The sequence below is a fragment of the Contarinia nasturtii genome, unplaced genomic scaffold (assembly GCF_009176525.2).
Source record: "Contarinia nasturtii isolate CC-2019 unplaced genomic scaffold, AAFC_CNas_1.1 Cnas_scaffold_1627, whole genome shotgun sequence".
Taxonomy (NCBI): domain Eukaryota; kingdom Metazoa; phylum Arthropoda; class Insecta; order Diptera; family Cecidomyiidae; genus Contarinia; species Contarinia nasturtii.
In genome coordinates this window covers 314,375-333,985 of record NW_022198962.1, presented here as the reverse complement: position 1 = coordinate 333,985, position 19,611 = coordinate 314,375, and the positions used below count along the sequence as shown (strand labels likewise).

The 19,611-nt window shown below is 36.2% G+C and overlaps 2 protein-coding genes across 2 annotated transcripts; one reads left to right on the top strand and one right to left on the bottom strand.

The window, feature by feature from the left end:
• Positions 1 to 391: 391 nt before the first annotated feature.
• Positions 392 to 15,609, top strand: LOC116346694 (probable ubiquitin carboxyl-terminal hydrolase FAF). Its single transcript, XM_031776882.1, has 21 exons — positions 392 to 1,158; positions 4,084 to 4,399; positions 4,713 to 4,861; positions 4,964 to 5,389; positions 5,467 to 5,791; positions 5,858 to 6,764; positions 6,854 to 8,420; positions 8,490 to 10,294; positions 10,383 to 10,549; positions 10,631 to 10,946; positions 11,020 to 11,173; positions 11,247 to 11,397; positions 11,467 to 11,884; positions 11,960 to 12,069; positions 12,139 to 12,496; positions 12,584 to 12,840; positions 12,927 to 13,518; positions 13,586 to 13,853; positions 13,921 to 13,978; positions 14,361 to 14,415; positions 14,491 to 15,609. Exons 2-21 carry the CDS (start codon positions 4,296 to 4,298, stop codon positions 14,719 to 14,721), a joined length of 8,418 nt encoding a protein of 2,805 aa, XP_031632742.1. The 5' UTR covers positions 392 to 1,158; positions 4,084 to 4,295; the 3' UTR covers positions 14,722 to 15,609.
• Positions 15,610 to 16,208: 599 nt separating this feature from the next.
• On the bottom strand, positions 16,209 to 18,475 carry LOC116346688. Its single transcript, XM_031776876.1, has 5 exons — positions 18,233 to 18,475; positions 17,025 to 18,142; positions 16,787 to 16,962; positions 16,516 to 16,710; positions 16,209 to 16,449 (listed from the first exon to the last, which is right to left on the bottom strand). Exons 1-5 carry the CDS (start codon positions 18,319 to 18,321, stop codon positions 16,312 to 16,314), a joined length of 1,716 nt encoding a protein of 571 aa, XP_031632736.1. The 5' UTR covers positions 18,322 to 18,475; the 3' UTR covers positions 16,209 to 16,311.
• Between the last annotated feature and the right edge of the window lie 1,136 nt (positions 18,476 to 19,611).

Sequence of the window (19,611 nt, the reverse complement as noted above, 5' to 3'; positions counted from 1 at the left end):
CAGCAAATTTGACCTAAAAAGAAATATATTATTAACGAATAAGTGACACCACAAAATTATCACGCTTTACTTTAATGTTGATAGGAAAAAAATTCGATTTGCGCGCGATTGACGTGCCTTTTGGGCAAAACCGAAGCCCGAAACGTTAGCGAATTCGAAAGTACGGCGAATTGAGCGAACGAAGCAAGCGAAGTACCAACACACATGCACACACATAGTAAACGTTGATTTTGCTATGAGAATGGTACTTCAAAGTGTGTAAAGTTTGGAAAGGATTTTGATATGTGACGGTTTCTGGTGCTTCACCTACATGTTATGTGCGAGTGTGTTTGTGCGTTTGTGTGTTACCTATTAGAATGTATAGTTATCGGTCGTAATATATATTTGCCAATATTAAGGATTGGTGATGAGACTTTAACCGAATACATTGATGATTGCGTGCATGTACAGGCAATAACGATGTATAATAGCGACACACACTGAAATAAAGAAGACGAATTTTTCCGTCGTCGTCGTCGATATTTTTTTAAGTAACATTAGATGTAACACAAACTCAGCAACACACAATTAACACAATTTAGGAAATTCGTTTACACACAGCAACAACAAAAATAAATATCTAGCAAATATTAAACAATTCTCTTTTATTTTCAAGTGTTTAGTCGTTTTAATTCAATCTGTTCCAGTGTTCAGCGAACAATTTTTTGTTCGCTCTTATTTTACTTGTATACACTGAACGTCGGTGAAAAAGACGGAATTTTTTTTTATAAGCAAATGGAAGAGAAATAAAATCATCATCCGCATTTAAAATACATCAACAGTATCGAATTCAACTAAATAATTTTCCTTTTTTCTAAACAAAAAAAAAGAACATTAACATTAAGTGAAACATTGAAGCAATTCGATTGAAAATCAAAGATAAAAAAATCATAGTGTTTTGCTATTGGATTCAATTCGAATTGCAAACACAAAACACAATAAGAAAATCCATTACAATGGACTGTCATCGAATGTAAAGTGTTCAGTTCAAAATTACAGTGGATTTGTTGGCGAAAAAAAAGCACCAATCCATCCACGTAAGAGAAGTTGGGTGTGTTTTTTCCTTTCTCAGTTATAAGTGAAACAAACAGTTGTTGTGATTTGTTCTAGTGGAATTAGGTGAGTTTTGCGTGTGAAACATTTGATTGAGCGTGTGCACTATCGGAATCGCTCATACACATACACAACTTTCTAATTGCATTCAATGTAATACAACATAGAATTCAACATTACCGCATATGAGATGTGATTCACATCTCGACATAATCCAAATGATTCAATTTATTAAACAACATTTTCTGATTGGCATTGAAGAACTAAATAACTTTTTTTATGACGTGCAAAATGTCAAGTGTGATTTCATGTGTGTTAAGAGACTCAACGAACAGAAAAAAAGACGACCCCTTCTCATTTGGTTGTCAAAATTGCAGAAATTTTGCCGAATTTTCATTGAAATTCGTCACATTAATTGAAGTTTTTCAACTGTCATGTCAATTTCTGTGTACAAAATTTATTCGCAAATTCAATATCGACAAATGGATAAAACAAATAGAAGATAGAGAGCAAAAAAATGTTGCACGACGCCATCTTGTAAAACCGGCCGATTGCTTCGTGATTTTTGTTTTGCTATTTTCTTATTTCATCTGATTTTTATCTTGCCATAAAAAAAAATCCATTTGTTATTTGAGCGCTGGCGACAGACAATTCACTTTTCAATGCTCTAGTAACATTGAATGTTCGCTTTAATTTCATTCGCTCTCTTCTCGCAGTCGTGTTTCTTTCTTACTCCGCAGTGTGCAATTGAGTGATCTTGCACTTGAAATAAATGGGATCCAGCATCATGCTGATTAGATTTAATTGGCAGAAAATGTTTTTCAATTTACACTTCACGTGAGTGAGGTGTACGAAATATGAGTCAAAGCCAAACATAAATCAACTAACTCAGTACGATTGTAAATGTCATAAGATGCAAGCCGAACAAACAACAAAAATATATGTATATTGATAATCACAGTGTATGTACAGTAATTTTAATGGGCAAAAAAATAAAAACAACAACAACATCGATAAGCTGGCATTAGTAAAAATGTTTTTGTTTGAAATTTCAAAATGTATACGCTGTTTGGAGCTTATGTCACAGCAAAAAAATTTGCGCATTTAAAATCGAAATGTCATCATTTTCTTCGATGAAAAAAATAAATACAATGAATATAGAAGCAGATATTGTGCGATCCCTGTACAGTGAAGCGAAACAACACGAAAAAAATGTATTTATAATAATAATTATACACATTCGTGTTTTCGTTTGTTCAGCCAAGTCCAAAATTCATATGTATTAAAATCTGTGTGTGAGTTTTTTCCGCTTCTGTTCAAAGTGTAAGAGAGACACAGAAAGAAAGAGTGCGTATGACGTTTTCTTGTTGCCATTAAATTTGTAGATGATTTCATACAAACATGGTACCGAATGTGCACTTTGGTGTCGTGCGAGCTTCGAAAATGCATTCGATGGTAAAATGTCACATCAAATAATTCGGTCATTTTTGCGTAGTTTTGTTCACCTTTCCCCCTTGAGGTTGGGTTGGTCATTATCATTGTCATCGTGAAATTAATTGCATTAAAAAACACACGACATCAACATGAATCTTGATGGTGGCGATGACATGAAATAGCCGCAGGTGAAATACGAAAGAAAATTTCAACGAAAAAGAATGAAAAAGAAAAACTAAGAGTTGAGATCATAGGCGCCTGCTGTTTCGTCGACGCTGCATTTGTCCAAAAAAAAAACAACAATCATATATATACCATTAGCGCATACACATTGAATTGCATTTGAGAGTTGTTGTGGAAAACCGAAATGTATATCATTCGAAATTCGCTAATTCGCCATCAAGTGATTGCGAATTGCACGAAACAAAGAAACAGTTCACTTACATCTCTCATCGCAAAAAAAATACTCTTTTTTTTCTCTTCTTCTCCTGCCCGTAAGAAGTCCAACTCTTTCTGACACTTTGTGCTACAGCCGATTTACGTGTATGTGAATCACACGAAGAAACTGAAAAAAAGAGACCAATACCAGTGCATCGATTTGTTTTCATTTTGCTTCTTAAGTCGAGTACGTCTCTACATATATTTGAGAATTTGCCATATTTTCGGTTTTGTTGTCGGTTTTTCGAACATCCAACAAATACACCACACACATATACGCACGCACCGTCGATGCGAACACTCAACACGGCAACGAAATAATCTCGTATTCGCGAACGCATACATTCACCAGCGTTGATGTCATGTAGAGAATATATCGCGAATATATATGTACACAACAACATCTTTGAGTCTATTCTGTAAACAAAACTGCGCACTCGGTGACTGTGTATATAAAGCTGTGTGCCACCTTTAATGGTATAGGTCTTCACTTCGAGAAGGTTTTTTTATAGCTATTCTGTCACTGTTGTTGGCTCTATTTGAAAGCCAAATGGATTTCGATGTGTCATTTTTTTGTGCTTGAAGTGCGTGAATAGGTTCTATTAACTTCGACAGTAACATTTTTCTGAGTTTATTTATTATTTCTTCATAAATTGGCCCATCACATTTTTAATGGCCATTTGTTTTTTTCTTTCTTTCTAAGTGAATTTCCGTATGTATTATGTGCGATATCTTTGCGTAGATTGTTTCATATTCTTCGTTCGTATACGTTGTATGAATGGATAAATACGTATGTACATTTTAGTCGTATTCCATTATTCATATTAGACAGTCGGAAGTAATAGTCCATCGTCCATTGTTAATAAATAATAACAATAATTTCTGTATATGCCGATAAAATGTGATTCAAATAACGATGTATATCACAATGAATTCTCGGTTGAGCCATTGACGAAAGAAAAAAAGTACATCATATCGTCATGAAATGTCAGTTGATTATATGGTATGGGCGATGCACACACATCAATCAGCTGACTCACATAAAATATACGTAGCTTAAGACAGATAATAATCGGTCGGTGAACATTTAAAATCATAAAATAATATTTGTGACCGTAGCCTTTGAACGAGTTCATTGCTTACACCGGCTAAACTGAGTGTATACTAGACGCAACGAAAAAAAGCAACACGAGCTTGTGGTATACCACAGGCCGAACAGTTTCAGCAGTGGAATTACCTGTTAAAGGCTGAAACACACAGAGTGTAGAACGGAGAGCGGTGCAACTACAACAACAAATAAACAAAATAGATTTTGAACGTATTAGCAAATTATGACATACGATAGCAGAGGCCATGCAGTTGAATCGGATGATATATCGGATCAACGACACGAAAACACAATGCTCAATTCACGGAATAATGAATCAAATCAACCGTAAGTCATACCAATTTCTTTTTATTGTTTAAAAAAAAAAGAAAAAAAAATCTACATGCGCTAAATACATTGTGTGCATTGAGAAATGTCATATTTTCGCAACGGTGACGCGATGCAGATAACAGAATACCTTGGTATTTTTCCTGATAAGAATGTCTTTAATGCTATTGCATGCGATTAAATGCCGGGGAAAATTGACAAAATAAAATGGATGTTTATTTTATGATTACACTTCTTTTTTTTAAATGATTTTTTTTCGGTGCCTACTATCTTTCAAATGGTTTCGAATAATTCTGTGTTTATTTCCATTTAGAACGTCTGAACAATTGATTGAACATTTTCCGGAGATAAAACTCCGATCGCTTATAGCTAAAATATCGAGTCCACGATGGGTAGTACCAGTGTTACCTGATCAAGAATTGGAATGCCTATTAAATTATGCGATTGAATTAACGAAGGCTGGTGAGTTAAAGCACATTACATCACATTGAATCGCCAAGCTAATTGAGATTCACGCGCTATGCACCCATTTTTTTTTTCTTCTTCTTCTTCCCATTCGCACAGGTATTGACGAGGAATGTGAGTCATGCATGCGCTTTTATCGCGAAGGTTTGACGGTTTCATTTATGAAAATTCTAACGGATGAAGCGGTCAATTCATGGAAATACAATATACACTACTGTATATTCAATTCGTGTGTGAAGTTTATGCAATTGTGTGCATTGCATTTAAAACGTGATAATACATATTTATTGGAATTGTTGAGTGTTGTTTTGGATCCCGATAATAAATTCAATACATTTAATATATCACGGCAAGCGACCAATTCATCATTTGGCAGCCTAACGGCAGCCAATGTGAAAAGTGACAATTCAATCGGTCAACAATCGCCGGCTATCACAACAACAACACCAACCAGCACAGCGGTGAATACTGGCTCAACAACAGCAACACCATCTACTGCCACAACATCGCCATCGACTCCATTAGGTAAACGAGCAACACAATTTTTAAATATTACCACATGAAATCTAAAAATTATTCTCTGATTTTCCATTTTTCTTTAGTTTCTCAAACTCAAAATGTTGTGGAAATTGATTTCCCCATTATGGACGTTGTGGAAACCAATTCAAGTACACCAACGGTTTTAAATAAACCAAATACATCTCCGGTCAATACAACGTTGAATTCAACTAATGTCACACAACCGCGACAATCGCCGGTTCAACTACAAAGCAACGAAAATGCATCCACTCCATCTAGAAATCAGTCACAAAATAACGCCGGTACAAATGCATGGGAAGTATGCATTTTATCGGAAGATCAATTATTTGCTAAATCACCACCAGAACCACATCATCCACGCGGTTGGCTTGTCGATCTCATCAATCGGTGAGTTTCAATTCAAAATCACAAATTATTATAATTTTTTTTAAATTTTTAATAAATTTTTGACAGATTTGGTCAATATGGTGGTTTTGATAATTTGCTGGATCGTTTTTATGCTGGTGTTGCTTCGGTGCAAAAGAAATCGAGCGAACAACCAATCGATGCCAAAGATGCAAAAACTGTAACATCAAATGGAGTGACAACGGTACGACCAATAACAGCAACCACAACCAATACAACGCCAACCGCCCAAATAAAAACCAATGAAAATAACAGCAACATAACATTGCATTTAATTTATGCATTGGTTCGACCATTTGGCCAATGTTATGAGCTACTTACGGTGCGCACCATTGAAAAGTACTTTTTACCCATGTGGGAAATTGTATTGGAATTGTTAAACAATTTATCGGATGAAGAGCTAAAACGTGAAGCAAAACCAGAAGGTCGAAATGATTTGATCAATGGAATTATAAAATCGGCACGATGTTTAACTAGTCGTTTATCAAATCAAGAGAATCTTATCAAAGAATTGGAAATGTTTCGACTGAAAATGATTTTACGTTTATTGAAAATATCCAGTTTTAATGGTAAAATGAGTGCATTAAATGAAATCAATAAGATTTTATTCGCCTTTTCCTACTATCCGCGACAATCGCAAATTCCGATGTGCGCCCCAGAAGAGGAAATCGATTGGTTGAGTGCGGAAAAAATTGCAAAATGGATAAAAGACAGTAATGTATTGGGCATCGTGTTGCATGATTCACTGCATCAACCACAGTATGTGGATAAATTGGAGAAAATTTTACGATTTTTAATCAAAGAAAAGGCGTTAACGCTCAGTGATTTAGATGCCGTATGGCAAGCACAAGCTGGTAAACATGAAGCAATCGTTAAGAATGTTCATGATTTGCTTGCAAAATTAGCCTATGATTTTAATACCGAGCAATTGGATCATTTATTTGGATGCTTTCAGGTGAGCTTTACTCTCGTCCATCATTTTTTTACTCAATTTTTTGTTTCGAGTGAATTTTAATGTTTTCTCTGTTTTATTCATATATACAGGCCAGCATGAAGTCGGCCAATAAGCATCAACGTGAACGTTTATTGGAGTTAATTCGTCGTTTAGCCGAAGACGATAAAAGTGGCGTGATGGCACACAAAGTGTTAAAACTATTCTGGACATTGGCCCATAGTTTGGAAATACCAAAAGAAGTAATGGAACAAGCATTAACGGCACATGTGAAAATTTTGGATTATAGTTGTGCGCAAGAGCGTGATGCTCAGAAAACCATATGGCTATCAAAATGTGTGGAAGAATTGAAACAGGATAATGGATGGGTGTTGCCAGCATTACGTTTAATCCGTGAAATATGTTGCCTGTACGATCCATCCACTAGTCATGTGCAACGAATGCATCAGAGTTTTAATCGTCAGCATGTGATTGAGCGGCTACAGAATGAGCATACGCTAGTCATTTTGGTAACAAATAGCCTTACCGCATACATGGATCGCGTCCGTGCGATTGTTAAAGAGAAACCAGATACCGTGCCTGAAACACTGTTGCTCGATCATCGTTATCCGCATCAGCAACAGATTCAAGAGCGTTTAGATTTTTTGAAATTCGTCTTAAAAGATGGTCAACTGTGGCTGTGTTCGGATCAAGCAAAACAAATTTGGCAGTGTTTGGCTGTGAATGCTGCCTTTCCAACGGATCGCGAAGAGTGCTTTCGATGGTTTGGCAAATTGATGGGCGAAGAACCGGATCTCGATCCCGGTATCAATAAAGACTTTTTCGAAAATAACATACTACAATTGGATCCACAATTGCTAACCGAAAGTGGCATTAGATGCTTTGAACGCTTCTTCAAGGCGGTCAATTCAAAAGAGGAGAAACTAAAGGCAAAATCACGTAGTTACATACTTGATGACGAAGATCTCATCGGCAAAGATTATTTATGGCGTGTCATTACCACCGGCAACGAGATTATTTCACACAAAGCAATTCAATTGCTGAAAGAAGTATCGACCGCACTTGGACCAAGACTTCAAGCAAATATTGCAACATTTCATGAGAATTTCATTCGAGAGTGCTGTGATCGGCTCAAGGCGTACCACGACAATATTATGGTACTAACGGAAACCATGCAAGGTGACAATTTACAGGAGAACAGTGACGAAAACAAAGATAATAAAATGCGTCATGTTGAAGCGGAGAAAATGTGCCGTGTTATCATTATGCTTTTGGAATATATTGTTGAGTGTGATCGTGCATATACGGGCGAACGTATCTGTTTGCCATTGAGTCGAGCTTATCGCGGCAAACATGTTACATTATATGTTCGAATTCAATTTCCGGGACGACAACAAACCGAAGATATTGAAGTGAACACGCATAGCAACGAAATGGTTTCCTCATTCAAGCGACAATTGCTCAAACGCATCAAAAGCACATCGAACAATATCAAAATCGACTTTTACTATCCAAATGACAACTTAATCGAAATTAATGATGATCAAAATGCAATAAGCTATTATAATATTCGTGATAAAATGTTGATAACTGCCAAATTATCACCGTACAGTCCAGGCCTATCGAGTAGCCCAGACAGCTCTAGCGATAGCAGTACAGGTAATTTTCATTTTATCATTTCAATTGTGAATCAAACAAAAACCTAATAACGATTCGACTTTTTATCAGGTTCGCCACCTCGTCCATGCCCCGACATGATGAAACCAGAAAATGAACGACAACTTCCTGGCATCATAATCGCACAAAAGCCACACTACACCGAATTCTTTTTGCGATTGTATCAATTGGGAATTGATTTGAATCATGCACTGTTGCGCGAAGGCTGCCGTAGTCTATTGCATTTGTTACCAATCGATCGACTAACATCACAGAAATTACAACAAATGTGTAATCCATTGGCAACGTACGATAATTTGGTGACCGTTACGCCCGAAATGATGTTTCTTCATCCACCATTTGCGCAAGTGATTTACAATTTGGAAGTGTTGTATGCGCTGCTCATACCGGCCATCGAGCAAAATCAATCGTTTCAAATGTCATGGATTCATTCAGGTGTTGCTCATTTCATACTGGAGCTATTGACCAAAAATAATTTCATACCAAACTCCGATGTACATACAAAACGTGCTGCCTTCACGAATGTATTGCGATTGTCAAAGATCTTTTTGTTTGTGGTTGGCTGTGTACTAAGCAAAGTCGGTGACGAACCAGCATCATCGATTAGCGAAACGGGTCGTTCCCAAATCGATCTGCTAAAGTCAACGTTTACAAATATTTTGGGTCAAACGGAGCAAACAATTCGTGTGATTGCAATGAAATTGGCAGATAGTCTATCGAATGAAATGTTATCATATGAACCGGAAGGTGTGACATGCCGAAAACTATTTGCAAGTGCATTGAAATGGTCGTGTCCAGATGTGCAAACGATTAAGGCAATTGTTCAATTGGCATGGGCCAGTGGTGTTGGTCATCTCGATATGTTGGACTCCAGTAATAGTTTCAGCGATTCAAAGCCGACACCAGAACAAGCCGATCATAATTTGTGCAAAGAAGCTCTTGAAGTGTTAACCATATCGTTGGTTTTAAATCCGGGGGCCAGTGAATCGCTTAGCAAAGATCCAATGTGGCCGAAATTCATTTTGGCATTAGTGCTGGAAAATCCAATGCGTCAAATTCGACAAAGTGCAACCGAACAATTGTACTTGATTTGTACGTATTGTGCAACCGATTGGCGACCATTTTCATTTGTTATCGCACTATTGATTGATGCATTGGAGAATTTAGCACCACACAATTCAAGCACATGTGCTGAATTCTTCCAATTATTGTGTCGAACACTGAACTATGGATGCCTATACAATTGGCCATTTCCAATCAACGATGTCCTATTGACGCAGGAAATTTCATGGCTACGCGCCATTTTGGAGAACGTGAAAAAATGCGGTGAAACGAGCGTGCACGAAGATCTCCTCGAAGGGCATTTATGTTTAACAAAAGAGCTTATGTTCTACTTTAATGCTGATTTAAAGTCCCAGCTCACCGAATTCATCATTGAAATCTTAGATGAGTTTCTGTTTCCAGCATCACGACAATATTTGCAACTTTATCAAAGCGATCAGTTGATCAATTTTGATGCAGCACCGCCCGTCTGTCGTAGCCCACACACCATAACAGCTGCATGTGATTTGTTGATTGCATTATGCCAAAATTCAATACCAAATATGAAATTAATCGTTAATAATTTAGTAAATATGATTTGCACACATTCGGAACCGTTACGCGAATGGGAATATTTGCCACCAATTAATGCACGACCATTCAAAGGTTTTTGCGGTTTGAAAAATGCTGGCGCCACATGCTACATGAATTCGGTGTTGCAGCAATTGTTTATGGTGCCATCGATTCGCGTTGGTATTCTAAGCGCAACCGGGGCATGCAACGATCCACACGAAGATTTCAGCAATGAAGCTGAGGTATGACTCGAAATAATTGTTTTTTTTTTTTTTTTTTTTTTTGTTGCGAATTATCAAGAATTTCTTCATTTTCCTTTCTATTTTTCAGACCACATCCGATTATTATCGAATTGAAAACGATACGGAATTCAGTAACTTGAGCATTCGTGAACGCTACAATGTGTCGATTTTAAAGCATGTCCAAGCAATATTCGCTCATTTGGGACACAGTGCACTACAGTTTTATGTTCCACGCGGCCTATGGAGTCAATTTAAGTAAGTTCATTCAAAGTTGCATATCTATAGATATTATCGCCTCTTGGGTTCAAAATTGAAATTGTTTCTTTTGTGTTTCAGACTTCAAGGGGAACCGGTGAATCTGCGAGAACAACAAGACGCCGTTGAATTTTTTATGTCGATTTTGGATAGTTTAGATGAAGGTCTAAAGGCCCTGGGCCATCCACAATTGATGGCATCGACACTTGGTGGTTGTTTTAGTGATCAAAAAATTTGCAAAGAATGTCCACATCGTTATTCAAAAGAAGAACCATTCAGTGTGTTTAGCGTCGACATCCGAAATCATAGTTCACTCACAGAATCGCTCGAACAATATGTCAAAGGAGAGTTACTTGAAGGCGCCGATGCCTATCATTGTGATAAATGTAATAAAAAGGTATGTTCCACACTTTGTATTCGGCTAAATCAAAAACTTTCAATGACTAAATTGTCCTTGACTTTTGACTCAGGTGGTCACAATCAAGCGATTGTGTGTTAGAAAGCTGCCCCCGGTTTTGGCAATCCAATTGAAACGATTCGAATATGACTACGAACGTGATTGTGCTATTAAATTCAATGATTACTTTGAGTTTCCACGGGAATTAGACATGGAACCATACACAGGTAAGAATAAATGGGAATTCTGCTTGAATTTATTGCATTTAAATAAATGATTTATGTTATTTTCTTTGAATAGTTTCGGGTTTGGCCAAAATCGAAGGTGAAGTAATCGAATACGAAGATGAATTAGATGATTCACAAAGTCCGACCAAGTATCAATTGACCGGAATTGTTGTGCACAGTGGACAAGCATCTGGTGGTCATTACTTTAGCTATATTCTTCACAAGTGAGTTAAAATTATGTGCAACTTGAATGAGTTCACTTTTAAAATGATATATTGTTGTTTTGTTCGTAGGGACTACGAGACGGGTAAAGACCAATGGTATAAATTCGACGATGGTGAGGTGACCGAATGCAAAATGCACGAAGACGAAGAGTTGAAAGCACAATGTTTTGGCGGTGATTACATGGGCGAAGTGTTTGACAGTAATTTGAAACGAATGCAGTTTCGTCGACAGAAACGATGGTGGAATGCGTATATGCTTTTTTACACACGCTGTGATCAAAAATTCATGCATAAAAAATCACTGAAAGAGCAATTGTCATTGGCCGAAAGTCGTCATTGTATATTACCAATGCCAGAACCAATTGAGCGCAGCGTTCGAATACAAAATATCCGATTTTTACATTCACGCGACATTTTTACATCCGAATTTTTCAATTTCATACGTAAAATGGTACATTCATCGGCACCAACGCGCGTCGAAAAAATGGTAAATATTTTTGCTTTTTCAAGTCGTCTCTCTACATTCACTTGATTTTGAATGTCATTCTTTTTGTTCATTCAGACGCCACAATTGGAAGAGTTATCATTGTTGGGCATTCAATTAGCATCTCGTTTCTTATTCCATACCGGATTCCATACGAAGAAAACATTGCGCGGAGCATCAAACGATTGGTAAATGAACATAGACTCATTGATTTTGATGGCAAATCTAATGAAATTTCTTTTGTGTTATGTATGTAGGTATGAAACATTATCGCTTCACTTCCGCCAATCAACAATGGTGCGACGTTGGTTCTGCGAAAATGCATTGATCAGTATACCCGGCAGATTGGCTGAATATGTTTTGGTTGCACCAACACCAGAGTTACGCAGCATGTTTGTTAAATTGATCGTATTTTTATGTCATTTTGCTATGGGCGACGAACCATTGCAAAATATTCAACCAACGGCCGATTCATTGTGTGAACAAATATTGATGCATGTATTGTATTTATTAAAAACGGACGTACCAGATAATGGAAAGCATTTAACACAATATTTCAATATGTATAGTATGTATGCCGGCATGAATACACAGCAAAGGCTACAATTGCTTAAGGTAATGCAATGTTCCATATATCGTTGAGTTGAATGAAAGAAAAACGTATGCATTTCATAAAAATCAAATTACCTGTGTCCATTTTAGTTGAATGTTCCGGCAATATTTATGCAAGTTGCATTAGACGAAGGACCTGGTCTACCAATTAAACATCAATATCCCGAATTATGTAAATTGCATCATGTTGTATCAATGCTTGTTAGATGCAGTGACATTACATCGGAATGTTCGAGTCCAAATGAATCGCCAATTTTACCAAATGTCTACGGTGATCCGCAAATAAATCCAGAAGATCGACCAAAACTTTCGAAAGAGGCTATGCAGCATCTATTTCAGAAAACATCGTAAGTTTCCGCGATTAATCGCATTGTTTCCGTTTCTGTATGATACAATCTATTTGGTTAAACATTTGCTTTTCTCTATTTCACAGTTATGTCAAGAAGGTCATTGAAGATGTGCATGTAGGTGAAGAAGGATTAAAATTGTTGCAATATTGTTGTTGGGAGAATCCGATATTTTCGCGAAATGTTCTTGTTGAATTGTTGTGGCAATGTGGATTCACCTATTGGCATGACTTGCGTCATCACACCGATATGCTATTGAATATATTGTTGATGGAAGATTCATGGCAAAATCATCGTATCCATAATGCATTGCTCGGTGTGGCCGAAGAGCGTGAAGGTTTACTTGAAATAATTCAACGAACGAAAACACACTATCAAAAACGAGCCTATCAAATCATGAAATGTTTGGTGCAGCTATTTAAAACATGTCAATGTGCACACGAGATGCTACTGAATAATTTCAAAGTGACAACACAATGGGTGATGGCTTGTGAATGGTTGCGAGAAGAGCTTGATCGTCGAGTGCCAAGCAATCAATACAGTTATAGTTCCTGGTCTCATTCATCGGTGGCCATATCATCGGTTGCCACAAATGACAATTCCAACGGTTACATGCTTGAACGATCACAATCGGCTAAAAATCTTATGACATTGGCATTTGAATTGTGCCCGAGTGAGGTGGGCATTGAAAATCGCATTGTCAATTTAAAACTTAACTAATAAAATACAATCTATTTTTTTACAGCTTGATGCACCTGAAAATGAAGAGATTTCCGATGGCGTTTTGGTGCGATTGCAATCACAACAGATGTTGGACCAAATACATGGTGATGATCCGCTTGAAGCATCAGGCACTGGTCGAGTTGATGGCGAAAATGAATCATCGGAAAGTGAAGAAGATCCATGCGAGAGTATGAAAAAGATCCAAGCAAAGCAAGGACTGAAAAGCAATCCACTTTTAAAACGTGAATACCAACAAAGAGATCTCAATAGTTCGGACACAGTGCAAAATGGTAATTTGATATATATATTCAGTGCTTTATCACGAGCATTTGTTAATTCAACATTTGTTGGTTTTAGATGAATTTCGTCAAACCGATCGACGTTCTCCATACGAAGATGATGAGCAAGAAGATGGGTATACTTACTTTAAAAATTACTATTCCATTTTTGAAGAATGCTATCCATTCTTTCGATTATTTTTCCATTACATCCATTACATCCATTTCAAAAAATCACAATATCAAAATCTATTTAGTATATCTATAAGGGTTTGATCACACATATACACACATAAATTAAAAACAATTTGCAAATGAATTGAACGAAGCTGCGTTAGCAAACACTTTGCTGACAAAAATTGAGATTTGGTAGTAGTTCTGTTCTTCCACAACAGAACACGATTCTTAAAACTACTACCAAATCTCAAATTAAAGCAATGTTGTTGCAATTGTGTGACGTTCCATTACATATTGATTAATTTCCATTATTTTCACTCTTTTCTTTGTGATTAACCCTAGGCAAGAAGATGACAACGATACCAATATCACAGATGACGAAGAAAATGTTGATGTGGTAAGCGAATTCATATTCAATCATATTCAAAGCAACTGACGGTTTGTTTTTCTGTTTTCAATCATTTTTATTTAGAATAACTATTACCAAAAACTTGGTATCATCGACGACAAAAATGACGGAACGAATTCAAGCCGACTGAAATCGTTGTTGGAATCGCAGGACATAACAAATGAGATGAAAAATTTACTAATAACAAATCCAAACGCAACCGAAACAGACATAACAAAATCCGATGTTAAGCCAAATGCACCAGCAACCAGTTCATCACCGCCAACAATTCCATCGAAAACCAATGAACAGTAACATATGGACAAATGACAGCGCCAACGACAACGCTCAATCGAATCGAGACGATACTCAAGCCATTGATTAAAAATGAAAAACGTAAATTAACAAGACCGTTTTATACTGCTGGTACGAGACACAGTTGTCGCTGTTATTTACAGTTCATGCATCATATCGGAGGTTGTAGCGCGCTCTGAAAAGTGTAAAAAATGAATAAATGGAAATGAGATGAAGAAAAAAGACCGAACCACACGAAGACAGACAGAAAAGAACGCTGGTCGAATTGTTAAAATCTTAATCATTGTAGATTTCATTTTTTGCGCTTATGTGTGATATAAAGTTAATAACTGAATGAATGAGAAAAAAAAAGATAATAACAAAGAGAAAACAACAAAAAAAAAACAAATTAAATAATCTAAAATCCACTAATTTATATACAAAACGAAACAACAATACAAACAAAAATGGTGAATAAAACACAAATTGAGGTACGATGCGAGCAAGGGCAAGCGAGATAAAGAGAAAGAAATTGACAGTAACTGAAATGAAATTACTTATAACGAAAGAGGGAAAGAGCAATGAAAAGAGATATCAAAATCATCTACTTATTCATACACACATTCACACAGAAAATACACACCAACAACAAATTCTAAGGAATATTAAAATTGATTGAGACTCTAGTCCATCGAATCAGCAAAAGCAAGCAAACAACATTTATGAAACTTAGCTAAAACAAAGGAACACACAAATCGTTATAAAAAAACAAAACAATTTTCCAAATATGATTATTATCGAACAGAATTCAATGAATCAATCGAAATGGTTACAAGAAAAATATTGAAAAAAAAAAAATGTTTAAATAGAAGCTCGCGAATATACTAGGAAGTTAATTTAAATTAAAAAGAGGAAAAAAAATCTAAATTACAATTTCGTTGCAAACGCAATGCAACTGAATGAATTATTGAGTTGTAAAAATTTAAAATAAATCAATAAATTTACATAAATTAATAATTTTTGAAGTTTCTTTTTTATGCAAAATATGTGAAATCCATTTGCGATAGAATCGAAAGGTAAGATTCCTTTTGGATGATGATGACAAAAAAACTTTATCTTCAACATAAATCAGTCATGTCATGTCACTTAAGTTCTAGTCAGTATTTAAAAAAAAGACATCAGCTAACATTTACTGGCTATGCACTATAGTGCATCACAATCCAATTTATTTTTGAAAAAATCTTAAGAAACTAACACTGTTATCAACCCTACTCTGAGATTTTCAAAATGATTTCGACATTTCATATCTATTGAATATATCGAGAAGAGAGTATGTTATTCAGCGCTTATGGCTGAGTAATGTCTGAATAAAAACATACTCTCCTCTCGATATTTTCAATAGATATACAAGTTCTGTTGACTAATAAAAACAAAATAATAATTAGCATTGATTGTATAGAGTAAAATAGCTGGAACCGTTTTCAAAATAGTGAGTCGAGTTGGAGATATAAATTTATTATTAAATTGGCTACATTCTATTTAATGTACAAATTAAGAACACCAACACAAGTACCAACATTATTTAAAAGATTAACAGACAGGAATGTCGATTTATATTTCTTCATATATGCGATACTTTAGAATGGGTGCGATGAATGTAACGTATTCATCGTTTTCCTTTTTCATCTCCATATCATCAAATTGTTCCATTAGCTTCTGGAAGTAGACACCATCAAATGCTAGACTACCCTGAAAATTCAAAGAATACGAGTTGGTCTATTGTCGACATCATATGCAAATAATTGTAATGTATACTTCGATGTGTGAACATAGACCGGCAATGTAAATATTCCTTTTAACATGTGCAAAACATGAGTTATAAATATGTGCTGCGCGAACGTGCTGAGCCACCAGAACGGTTGGATACGTAACATCATTTGTTTTATCAGCAAGAACCATATGCGCGGTGTATAGTATTCCATCAGCTTGTTTCTTAGTGATTAATCGACTCTACCTCCCAAACGATGAGACAATTGTATGAATGGATTAGCAAAATTGGAAGTATATTTTAGAAGTGCAGTGTTACCTTCACCAAAATGAACACTGTTGTGCTTATGAGAATAAATTCTTTTGCCAGCCTTTTGATTGCAGTCACTTCATCATCAGATAGTTTCATAATAAATGCGAGAAGTTTCCACTTCGTTGCAATAATCTCATTATTGCCTTCATGCAAATACAGTTCAATCAAAGGAGGCACTGAAACTGAAAGAATTGTTCGTCAATAATGACTCCCTTCATTTTCCTTACAATCAACATCTACTTACAATCGGGATATTCAGGCTCTTCCTTGTATTCTTCGAATTTTTCATTGAATTTCTTTTGCGCCAAAAAAGTGAGAACAATTTGATTTTCGTCGGATTGTTTATGTTTGTGTACAATGCCAAATCTACGTTTTGTCCAGTCAATCAGAAGTATCGGTAAATATTCGGCTTGCTCACAACCACGTAGATCGTAATAGTTTAAACCGATCATTTTTACAGGATCTAACGAACTCATGTACGTTCGAAACATGCTAGTTTTCGAAAGCCCTTTAATAAGTGGATCGTCATCGATTACGGGTGAAAAATTCAAATCGTATGATCTTATACTTTCCTTGATGAGATCTATCGCTTTCGCAGCATCATCATGACGAAACTGAGCGACGACACGTCGGAACTCGGCATCTGAAGGATGAACACTATTCAATTTGCGTGTCCATCTGGCTGCCTGTTCAATTTGTTGTTTTCTTATGGAAAATGGTTCTTTTGTGAAATCATTCCCAGCAAGGGAAGCAAATATCGGCCAATGATGCTCTTCCAACGATAAAATCTCTTTGATCGCATTTCTGTCGTATTCATTCATTTTAAATTTTGTTGTCTGAGAAATTGGAATGCCATCCGGCGACCATAATTTCCACGAGCCTTCAAATATGAGAAAGTCCGTGTCTTGCGACACAACAGCTATAGCATTATACTGCGTAGCATATTTTGCACACTCCAAATCGCAATCGAAATTAATCGCATAATGAAATTCGCCCAACTCTTTTGCAATGCTTGCCAATTTTGTGAGCTCCGAAGATAATCCTCTTGGTGTTTTTATTTGACTGACAACCTTATCTAATTTACAACCATTACTTATTTCTTCATATAATTTAACAGTAGAATCAAACTGTTCATTTCGGCGACCTATTTTTGTCGCCGATTTTCTTACTTCGCTTTTCACATCCGAAATAAACACCATATGACATCCAGTATCATGGATTGCTTTTAACATTTTACTCCATCGATGTTCAGTAACATTGATTCGCCCACCGCAAATATTGTCTTTAGGTTTTTTTGCCAATTCCCACTGAGAAAGGCTCATAAAATCGATGACAATTATGGGTGTTTGCTCGGGATTTTCGCTGTAAAGCCAATGGAACGCATTGAAATTAAGTGATGAATATGTCATTTAATGGGCAATAGATGTGAGTATAGAGTGTCGCCGAGCTTACCTTTTCCATTTGTTGATTTCTTCAATAATATTCACGATATGGACTCTTTGTTCTCTTTTCAAAAAGTTTTGCAAACCATAAACACCCATGCTTGCTTTGAATCGTTTGCGGTAAATATTACGGGATATTAAAATAAGTCAATCACGTTCCGTGTGCCGAGCATTCAATATGGTAAAGATGCACAACAAACACTTTATTGAAAGCATTAACTGTCATTCTTAATAACGCACAACTTTGATCAGAAGAAACTCCAACGTTTCTATGGAATGATGTGTTAGAAAGTTGTGGTTATGTTTTTGTTTGCACCACTGATGCTTGTAGCACAGTCTTAATTTGGTGATTTTTGGCGCGTTTACACGAATGCAACATTTTTGGTTCGTGTAACACGAAACGTTGTTTACATTTAATCGAATGAGTTCGAACGAGACAGCGGTACACACAGTGGTTATTTGTTTTATAGTTTGAAATCGAACAAGTCAATGCGAACCAAACTGTCAACTATTAAACTGTTCGTCTCAATTATTTGCTTATTCTTTGCATAGTGTGTGCCATCGTATTTTTTTCGTTCTATTTAAAAATTTATTGAAACTAAGAGTAACCATCGGAAAGTTATTACGTGAAATCAATATCATCAATATCATACAATGCCTCGTAAGATGACAAAAAAGCCGAAAAAGGTGCGGCTACAAAAAGTGTCTGTGGCTGTGCCGTCCATAGAAAGTTCCAGACAAAACCCACGCATCAAAGTTGAAAAACTCAATTATTTGCCAAACAAGTTTTTGCTAAAAATCTGCACCTATTTGGAATGGAATGATTTGGCCAACCTGGCAGCAGCGTGTTCACGGTTCATTATCATTTGTTCAAATTTGTTTGAAAGTCGAATTGAAGGGGAACAGTTTCGTGTGAGTGCACTGTCCGATAGAGACAAATTTAAATCGTATGTATATGCATTCACAATCTTCGGCGATAAAATCAAAATACTGCGCGTCGATTACGATTCATGTAGAAATCGCGAAAACAAGTTTATCCACGACTTAATTATGAATAAATGCCACTCAACACTCGTTGCGGTCCATTTTACGCAAATGCTAGCCAATTTCCAGATCAATCGAATATTTCCCGAGCTAAGGCTGGCAACATTCACAATGTGCCATTTGAGTGCATCGGCGACCAAATTTAAAGCATGGTGCCCGAATCTGCATCAATTGAATTTGGAAATGATCCAAAGTGTCACCAGTACCTCCTGCATCGAACGTAAATTCCCTAGTTTGGTGCAGTTGTCGCTGTTAAATTATAATGAATCGAATTTCGGCAATAAAAACCTCATGTATTTCATGAAAAATAATCGACAATTGAATGAATTGCGTTTAAGCCATAAC

Excerpts from the sequence above, each read along its gene's own strand:
- LOC116346694 (XM_031776882.1), top strand. The coding sequence starts at position 4,296 with ATGACATACGATAGCAGAGGCCATGCAGTTGAATCGGATGATATATCG. Across the intron at positions 4,862-4,963 it reads GATTGAATTAACGAAGGCTG|GTATTGACGAGGAATGTGAG; the intron begins GTGAGTTAAAGC and ends CCATTCGCACAG. Across the intron at positions 12,497-12,583 it reads AAAGGCTACAATTGCTTAAG|TTGAATGTTCCGGCAATATT; the intron begins GTAATGCAATGT and ends TGTCCATTTTAG.
- LOC116346688 (XM_031776876.1), bottom strand. The coding sequence starts at position 18,321 with ATGGGTGTTTATGGTTTGCAAAACTTTTTGAAAAGAGAACAAAGAGTC. Across the intron at positions 18,143-18,232 it reads GAAATCAACAAATGGAAAAG|CGAAAATCCCGAGCAAACAC; the intron begins GTAAGCTCGGCG and ends TTGGCTTTACAG. Across the intron at positions 16,963-17,024 it reads AGAGCCTGAATATCCCGATT|TTTCAGTGCCTCCTTTGATT; the intron begins GTAAGTAGATGT and ends CAATTCTTTCAG.